Source organism: Oncorhynchus mykiss, chromosome 8, assembly GCF_013265735.2.
Source record: "Oncorhynchus mykiss isolate Arlee chromosome 8, USDA_OmykA_1.1, whole genome shotgun sequence".
NCBI lineage: Eukaryota > Metazoa > Chordata > Actinopteri > Salmoniformes > Salmonidae > Oncorhynchus > Oncorhynchus mykiss.
In genome coordinates this window covers 88,810,387-88,820,052 of record NC_048572.1, presented here as the reverse complement: position 1 = coordinate 88,820,052, position 9,666 = coordinate 88,810,387, and the positions used below count along the sequence as shown (strand labels likewise).

General features: G+C 47.2%; 1 protein-coding gene across 4 annotated transcripts in view; it reads left to right on the top strand.

Annotated features, from left to right (window-relative positions):
- The first annotated feature begins 925 nt into the window (after positions 1 to 925).
- The window catches only part of LOC110530889 (guanine nucleotide-binding protein G(olf) subunit alpha), a 147,663-nt gene continuing 138,922 nt past the window's right edge, over positions 926 to 9,666 (top strand). For 3 of the 4 annotated variants that reach the window (XR_005052995.1, XR_005052996.1, XM_036986677.1), the window contains exons 1-2: positions 931 to 1,782; positions 2,045 to 2,117. Coding sequence is in view for 2 of the 4 variants with exons in the window: in XM_036986677.1 (XP_036842572.1) it covers positions 1,635 to 1,782; positions 2,045 to 2,117 (221 nt within the window). In the remaining 2 variants the exon portion in view is untranslated. Of the gene's footprint in view, positions 1,783 to 2,044; positions 2,118 to 9,666 lie in introns of all 4 variants that reach the window. The other variant, XM_036986678.1, reaches the window with a different exon arrangement.

Here is a 9,666-nt window from a genome sequence, read left to right as displayed (position 1 = left end):
CAGGACTATACTGAATGCAAACGGATCATTGATCAGATGACAGGACTATACTGAATGCAAATGACTCATTGATCAGATGACAGGACTATACTGAATGCAAATGACAGGACTATACTGAATGCAAATGGTTCATTTATCAGATGACAGGACTATACTGAATGCAAATGACAGGACTATACTGAATGCAAATGGTTCATTTATCAGATGACAGGACTATACTGAATGCAAATATATCATTTATCAGATGACAGGACTATACTGAATGCAAATGGTTCATTTATCAGATGACAGGACTATACTGAATGCAAATGGACATTGATCAGATGACAGGACTATACTGAATGCAAACGGATCATTGATCAGATGACAGGACTATACTGAATGCAAATGACAGGACTATACTGAATGCAAATGGTTAATTTATCAGATGACAGGACTATACTGAATGCAAATGGACATTGATCAGATGACAGGACTATACTGAATGCAAACGGATCATTGATCAGATGACAGGACTATACTGAATGCAAATGACTCATTGATCAGATGACAGGACTATACTGAATGCAAATGACAGGACTATACTGAATGCAAATGATTCATTTATCAGATGACAGGACTATACTGAATGCAAATGGATCATTTATCAGATGACAGGACTATACTGAATGCAAATGACAGGACTATACTGAATGCAAATGATTCATTTATCAGATGACAGGACTATACTGAATGCAAATATATCATTTATCAGATGACAGGACTATACTGAATGCAAATGGTTCATTTATCAGATGACAGGACTATACTGAATGCAAATGGATCATTGATCAGATGACAGGACTATACTGAATGCAAATGGAAGAAGTGATATGAGTTGGTAAAAGTTTTGTTGTGAAATGATCATGTTGCTGCTCCCAGGTTTTTTTAGATCGTGTTGTTTTTGTGTAGGTGACTGATAACCTGTTTTATGGTGGGTTATTATTTCGTTTTGTAGGCTACGATTGAGAACCTAACCCCGAGGTCAGGGTCAATTCAACGGACTTGCCAACTCTCCTTCCCCAACCTGTGCAGGCGGATAAGTCTCTTCCCTCTCGTCGTTTTCAGGACTTATAGCTAGCCACTGGAAGGTCTGGTGGTGGTGGGGGGGCACATGTGATTATAATGGCCCTCCTACCCTTCTCACAGAAATGATCAAATGATATGTAAGCGGATTGTAGGTGTGTGAGCGAGCAGCAGCGTTGTTACAGTGTGGCGATGGAAGGTTTTTGTGGCTCGGTGCGCCGCTACTTCCTGGTAAAACAGAAAGAGGCAGTGCTGAGTTAAAGAGACCGAATAGACATTTAGATCAAATACTGAGAGGGAAACACTTGGTCTGTTTCCAGAAAACCTTCGTTCTCTTGTGTATGTATCCTCTTGTTATTTCAACGATTCGAGGTTTTTTTTGGGCGGGGGGGCGCGAATCAAAATTTAGTGTGGATGCTGAAGGAAGGTCCGGTTGGTTGCGGATAAAAAGGAACCGTAGCGGGGAGAACACAGCCCTTCCAACGGCGGAGAAGCGTCGCACCATTTAGGGGTTTTCATGACAACGTCTTTGGCTATTATTTCGTATTTTCGATAGACGAGGAAGTTCAATGGAAGATATGAGTTGTTTGGGCAACAGCAAGACTGAAGATCAACGCATCGACGAAAAGTCACAACAAGAGGCGAATAAAAAAATTGAAAAACAGTTGCAAAAAGAAAGACGAGCGTATAAAGCGACGCACCGGCTGTTATTATTGGGTACGGTTTCATTAAACGGCTTGGCCGGAACACGGTGTGATCTAAATATCATTCGTTTACCCCTAAAACATTATTTTTTGTTGACAGCTATCGCAATATGTCATGCTGGTGGATATTAATGGAAGCGAAGCCTAGCAAATAAATACATTTCGATACCGTTCAAAAAATGAATAAGAATGTTAACAAGATGACCCCTTTAATCGTCCCGTTATCAGCAACACATTGTAACATTCAAGTCCTCTTGTTCGCTTCATTTCCGAAGGTGCTGGAGAGTCCGGGAAAAGTACCGTTGTGAAGCAGATGAGGATTCTACACGTCAATGGTTTTAACGCAGAGTGAGTACATGTTATCCACTGTTATGAGAAAGCCCATACTGAATCTCCATTTGACATGTAGGTTCAGATATATATATATATATATATATATATATATATATATATATATATATATATATATATATATATATATATATATATATATATATATATCATAACCATATTTTGTTATCATCAGAGACTGTGAGTGAGACTGCCCGAGAATAGGTATTAGAGAACTGCCTGAATTCCGGCACTACTGCATAGCCTAGGCCCCCCTCTATCAGCGACCAACACACAATGTACTGTACAGCCTAGGCCCCCCTCTATCAGCGACCAACACACAATGTACTGCATAGCCTAGGCCCCCCTCTATCAGCGACCAACACACAATGTACTGTACAGCCTAGGCCCCCCTCTATCAGCGACCAACACACAATGTACTGTACAGCCTAGGCCCCCCTCTATCAGCGACCAACACACAATGTACTGCATAGCCTAGGCCCCCCTCTATCAGCGACCAACACACAATGTACTGTACAGCCAGGCGACTAGCTCTATCAGCGACCAACACACAATGTACTGTACAGCCTAGGCCCCCCTCTATCAGCGACCAACACACAATGTACTGTACAGCCTAGGCCCCCCTCTATCAGCGACCAACACACAATGTACTGCATAGCCTAGGCCCCCCTCTATCAGCGACCAACACACAATGTACTGCATAGCCTAGGCCCCCCTCTATCAGCGACCAACACACAATGTACTGTACAGCCTAGGCCCCCCTCTATCAGCGACCAACACACAATGTACTGTACAGCCTAGGCCCCCCTCTATCAGCGACCAACACACAATGTACTGCATAGCCTAGGCCCCCCTCTATCAGCGACCAACACACAATGTACTGTACAGCCTAGGCCCCCCTCTATCAGCGACCAACACACAATGTACTGTACAGCCTAGGCCCCCCTCTATCAGCGACCAACACACAATGTACTGCATAGCCTAGGCCCCCCTCTATCAGCGACCAACACACAATGTACTGTACAGCCAGGCGACTAGCTCTATCAGCGACCAACACACAATGTACTGTACAGCCTAGGCCCCCCTCTATCAGCGACCAACACACAATGTACTGTACAGCCTAGGCCCCCCTCTATCAGCGACCAACACACAATGTACTGCATAGCCTAGGCCCCCCTCTATCAGCGACCAACACACAATGTACTGTACAGCCTAGGCCCCCCTCTATCAGCGACCAACACACAATGTACTGTACAGCCTAGGCCCCCCTCTATCAGCGACCAACACACAATGTACTGTACAGCCAGGCGACTAGCTCTATCAGCGACCAACACACAATGTACTGTACAGCCTAGGCCCCCCTCTATCAGCGACCAACACACAATGTACTGTACAGCCTAGGCCCCCCTCTATCAGCGACCAACATACAATGTACTGTACAGCCAGGCGACTAGCTCTATCAGCGACCAACACACAATGTACTGTACAGCCTAGGCCCCCCTCTATCAGCGACCAACACACAATGTACTGTACAGCCTAGGCCCCCCTCTATCAGCGACCAACACACAATGTACTGTACAGCCTAGGCCCCCCTCTATCAGCGACCAACACACAATGTGCTGTACAGCCAGGCGACTAGCTCTATCAGCGACCAACACACAATGTACTGTACAGCCAGGCCACTAGCTCCAACACACAATGTACTGTAGAGCCAGGCGACTAGCTCCAACACACAATGAACTGTACAGCCAGGCGACTAGCTCTATCAGCGACCAACACACAATGTACTGCATAGCCTAGGCCCCTCTCTATCAGCGACCAACACACAATGTACTGTACAGCCAGGCCACTAGCTCCAACACACAATGTACTGTACAGCCAGGCGACTAGCTCCAACACACAATGTACTGTACAGCCAGGCGACTAGCTCCAACACACAATGTACTGTACAGCTAGGCGACTAGCTCCAACACACAAATGTACTGTACAGCTAGGCGACTAGCTCCAACACACAAATGTACTGTACAGCCAGGCGACTAGCTCCAACACACAATGTACTGTACAGCCAGGCGACTAGCTCCAACACACAATGTACTGTACAGCTAGGCGACTAGCTCCAACACACAATGTACTGTACAGCCTAGGCCCCCCTCTATCAGCGACCAACACACAATGTACTGTACAGCCTAGGCCCCCCTCTATCAGCGACCAACACACAATGTACTGTACAGCCTAGGCCCCCCTCTATCAGCGACCAACACACAATGTGCTGTACAGCCAGGCGACTAGCTCTATCAGCGACCAACACACAATGTACTGTACAGCCAGGCCACTAGCTCCAACACACAATGTACTGTAGAGCCAGGCGACTAGCTCCAACACACAATGAACTGTACAGCCAGGCGACTAGCTCTATCAGCGACCAACACACAATGTACTGCATAGCCTAGGCCCCTCTCTATCAGCGACCAACACACAATGTACTGTACAGCCAGGCCACTAGCTCCAACACACAATGTACTGTACAGCCAGGCGACTAGCTCCAACACACAATGTACTGTACAGCCAGGCGACTAGCTCCAACACACAATGTACTGTACAGCTAGGCGACTAGCTCCAACACACAAATGTACTGTACAGCTAGGCGACTAGCTCCAACACACAAATGTACTGTACAGCCAGGCGACTAGCTCCAACACACAATGTACTGTACAGCCAGGCGACTAGCTCCAACACACAATGTACTGTACAGCTAGGCGACTAGCTCCAACACACAAATGTACTGTACAGCTAGGCGACTAGCTCCAACACACAAATGTACAACTCCGAAAAAGAGGGAAACGAGGCGGTCTTCTGGTCAGACTCCGGAGACGGGCACATCGTGCACCACTCCCTAGCATTCTTCTTGCCAATGTCCAGTCTCTTGACAACAAGGTTGATGAAATCCGAGCAAGGGTAGCATTCCAGAGGGACATCAGAGACTGTAACGTTCTTTGCTTCACGGAAACGTGGCTCACTGGAGTGACTCTATCCGAAGCGGTGCAGCCAACGGGTTTCTCCACACATCGCGCAGACAGAAACAAACAACTTTCTGGTAAGAAGAGGGGCGGCGGCGTATGCCTTATGACTAACGTGACATGGTGTGATGAAAGAAACATACAGGAACTCAAATCCTTCTGTTCACCTGATTTAGAATTCCTCACAATCAAATGTAGACCGCATTATCTACCAAGAGAATTCTCTTCGATTATAATCACAGCCGTATACATCCCCCCCAAGCAGACACATCGATGGCTCTGAACGAACTTTATTTAACTCTTTGCAAACTGGAAACCATTCATCCGGAGGCTGCATTCATTGTAGCTGGGGATTTTAACAAGGCTAATCTGAAAACAAGACTCCCTAAATTTTATCAGCATATCGATTGCGCAACCAGGGGTGGAAAGACCTTGGATCATTGTTACTCTAACTTCCGCGACGCATATAAGGCCCTGCCCCGCCCCCCTTTCGGAAAAGCTGACCACGACTCCATTTTGTTGATCCCTGCCTACAGACAGAAACTAAAACAAGAGGCTCCCACGCTGAGGTCTGTCCAACGCTGGTCCGACCAAGCTGACTCCACACTCCAAGACTGCTTCCACCACGTGGACTGGGACATGTTTCGTATTGCGTCAGACAACAACATTGACGAATACGCTGATTCGGTGTGTGAGTTCATTAGAACGTGCGTTGAAGATGTCGTTCCCATAGCAACGATTAAAACATTCCCTAACCAGAAACCGTGGATTGATGGCAGCATTCGCGTGAAACTGAAAGCGCGAACCACTGCTTTTAATCAGGGGAAGGTGTCTGGTAACATGACCGAATACAAACAGTGCAGCTATTCCCTCCGCAAGGCTATCAAACAAGCTAAGCGTCAGTACAGAGACAAAGTAGAATCTCAATTCAACGGCTCAGACACAAGAGGCATGTGGCAGGGTCTACAGTCAATCACGGACTACAGGAAGAAATCCAGCCCAGTCACGGACCAGGATGTCCTGCTCCCAGGCAGACTAAACAACTTTTTTGCCCGCTTTGAGGACAATACAGTGCCACTGACACGGCCGGCAACGAAAACATGCGGTCTCTCCTTCACTGCAGCCGAGGTGAGTAAGACATTTAAACGTGTTAACCCTCGCAAGGCTGCAGGCCCAGACGGCATCCCCAGCCGCGCCCTCAGAGCATGCGCAGACCAGCTGGCCGGTGTGTTTACGGACATATTCAATCAATCCCTATACCAGTCTGCTGTTCCCACATGCTTCAAGAGGGCCACCATTGTTCCTGTTCCCAAGAAAGCTAAGGTAACTGAGCTAAACGACTACCGCCCCGTAGCACTCACTTCCGTCATCATGAAGTGCTTTGAGAGACTAGTCAAGGACCATATCACCTCCACCCTACCTGACACCCTAGACCCACTCCAATTTGCTTACCGCCCAAATAGGTCCACAGACGATGCAATCTCAACCACACTGCACACCGCCCTAACCCATCTGGACAAGAGGAATACCTATGTGAGAATGCTGTTCATTGACTACAGCTCGGCATTCAACACCATAGTACCCTCCAAGCTCGTCATCAAGCTCGAGACCCTGGGTCTCGACCCCGCCCTGTGCAACTGGGTACTGGACTTCCTGACGGGCCGCCCCCAGGTGGTGAGGGTAGGCAACAACATCTCCTCCCCGCTGATCCTCAACACTGGGGCCCCACAAGGGTGCGTTCTGAGCCCTCTCCTGTACTCCCTGTTCACCCACGACTGCGTGGCCACGCACGCCTCCAACTCAATCATCAAGTTTGCGGACGACACAACAGTGGTAGGCTTGATTACCAACAACGACGAGACGGCCTACAGGGAGGAGGTGAGGGCCCTCGGAGTGTGGTGTCAGGAAAATAACCTCACACTCAACGTCAACAAAACTAAGGAGATGATTGTGGACTTCAGGAAACAGCAGAGGGAACACCCCCCTATCCACATCGATGGAACAGTAGTGGAGAGGGTAGCAAGTTTTAAGTTCCTCGGCATACACATCACAGACAAACTGAATTGGTCCACTCACACAGACAGCATTGTGAAGAAGGCGCAGCAGCGCCTCTTCAACCTCAGGAGGCTGAAGAAATTTGGCTTGTCACCAAAAGCACTCACAAACTTCTACAGATGCACAATCGAGAGCATCCTGGCGGGCTGTATCACCGCCTGGTACGGCAACTGCTCCGCCCTCAACCGTAAGGCTCTCCAGAGGGTGGTGAGGTCTGCACAACGCATCACCGGGGGCAAACTACCTGCCCTCCAGGACACCTACACCACCCGATGTCACAGGAAGGCCATAAAGATCATCAAGGACATCAACCACCCGAGCCACTGCCTGTTCACCCCGCTATCATCCAGAAGGCGAGGTCAGTACAGGTGCATCAAAGCTGGGACCGAGAGACTGAAAAACAGCTTCTATCTCAAGACCATCAGACTGTTAAACAGCCACCACTAACATTGAGTGGCTGCTGCCAACACACGGACACTGACTCAACTCCAGCCACTTTAATAATGGGAATTGATGGGAAATGATGTAAATATATCACTAGCCACTTTAAACAATGCTACCTTATATAATGTTACTTACCCTACATTATTCATCTCATATGCATACGTATATACTGTACTCTATATCATCGACTGTATCCTTATGTAATACATGTATCACTAGCCACTTTAAACTATGCCACTTTGTTTACATACTCATCTCATTTGTACATACTGTACTCGATACCATCTACTGTATCTTGCCTATGCTGCTCTGTACCATCACTCATTCATATATCCTTATGTACATATTCTTTATCCCCTTACACTTTGTACAAGACAGTAGTTTTGGAATTGTTAGTTAGATTACTTGTTGGTTATTACTGCATTGTCGGAACTAGAAGCACAAGCATTTCGCTACACTCGCATTAACATCTGCTAACCATGTGTATGTGACAAATAAAATTTGATTTGATTTACTGTACAGCCAGGCCACTAGCTCCAACACACAATGTACTGTACAGCCAGGCGACTAGCTCCAACACACAATGTACTGTACAGCTAGGCGACTAGCTCTGTCAGTGGGTCTGGTTTCCCCTAAAGCAACTTAAGACTCTCTCTCTGCTTACAGCAGTCACATATCGGCTGAATACGGCTTCCGTACGTGAGGCATGACATCTCCCCTGACCGACTGCCTTATTACTGCAGACACATTGTTTACTGTTATGTATGTAACGGATGTGAAACGGCTAGCTTAGTTAGCGTGGGCGCTAAATAGCGTTTCAATCAGTGACGTCACTTGCTCTGAGACCTTGAAGTAGTTGTTCCCCTTGCTCTGCAAGGGCCGCGGCTTTTGTGGAGCGATGGGTAACGATGCTTCGAGGGTGACTGTTGATGTGTGCAGAAGGTCCCTGGTTCGCGCCCGCGTATGGGCGAGGGGACGGTCTAAACTTGTACTGTTACATGTACTTATGTATGTCATAGCTATATTGACTATTTTTGGAGCTAGGCTTAGGGTCTATGGATAATGGAGCTAGGCTTAGGGTCTATGGGTAATGGAGCTAGGCTTAGGGTCTATGGATAATGGAGCTAGGCTTAGGGTCTATGGGTAATGGAGCTAGGCTTAGGGTCTATGGATAATGGAGCTAGGCTAAGGGTCTATAGGTAATGGAGCTAGGCTTAGGGTCTATGGGTAATGGAGCTAGGCTTAGGGTCTATAGGTAATGGAGCTAGGCTTAGGGTCTATGGATAATGGAGCTAGGCTGAGGGTCTATGGGTAATGGAGCTAGGCTTAGGGTCTATGGATAATGGAGCTAGGCTTAGGGTCTATAGGTAATGGAGCTAGGCTTAGGGTCTATGGATAATGGAGCTAGGCTTAGTTAGGGTCTATAGGTAATGGAGCTAGGCTTAGGGTCTATGGATAATGGAGCTAGGCTTAGGGTCTATGGATAATGGAGCTAGGCTTAGGGTCTATGGATAATGGAGCTAGGCTTAGGGTCTATGGGTAATGGAGCTAGGCTTAGGGTCTATGGGTAATGGAGCTAGGCTTAGGGTCTATGGGTAATGGAGCTAGGCTTAGGGTCTATGGGTAATGGAGCTAGGCTTAGGGTCTATGGGTAATGGAGCCAGGCTTAGGGTCTATGGATAATGTGTTTTGCTGCAAGGCCTTCTGTGCCTTTGAAGGGGACAGCGGTCCATGTCTGACTGAGTTACATAGGACTACTGTTGTACTGGTAGAGATATCTTACTGCCTGAGTTACATAGGACTACTGTTGTACTGGTAGAGATATCTTACTGTCTGTCTGAGTTACATAGGACTACAGTTGCACTGGTAGAGATATCTTACTGTCTGTCTGAGTTACATAGGACTACAGTTGCACTGGTAGAGATATCTTACTGCCTGTCTGAGTTACATAGGACTACTGTTGTACTGGTAGAGATATCTTACTGTCTGAGTTACATAGGACTACAGTTGCACTGGTAGAGATATCTTAC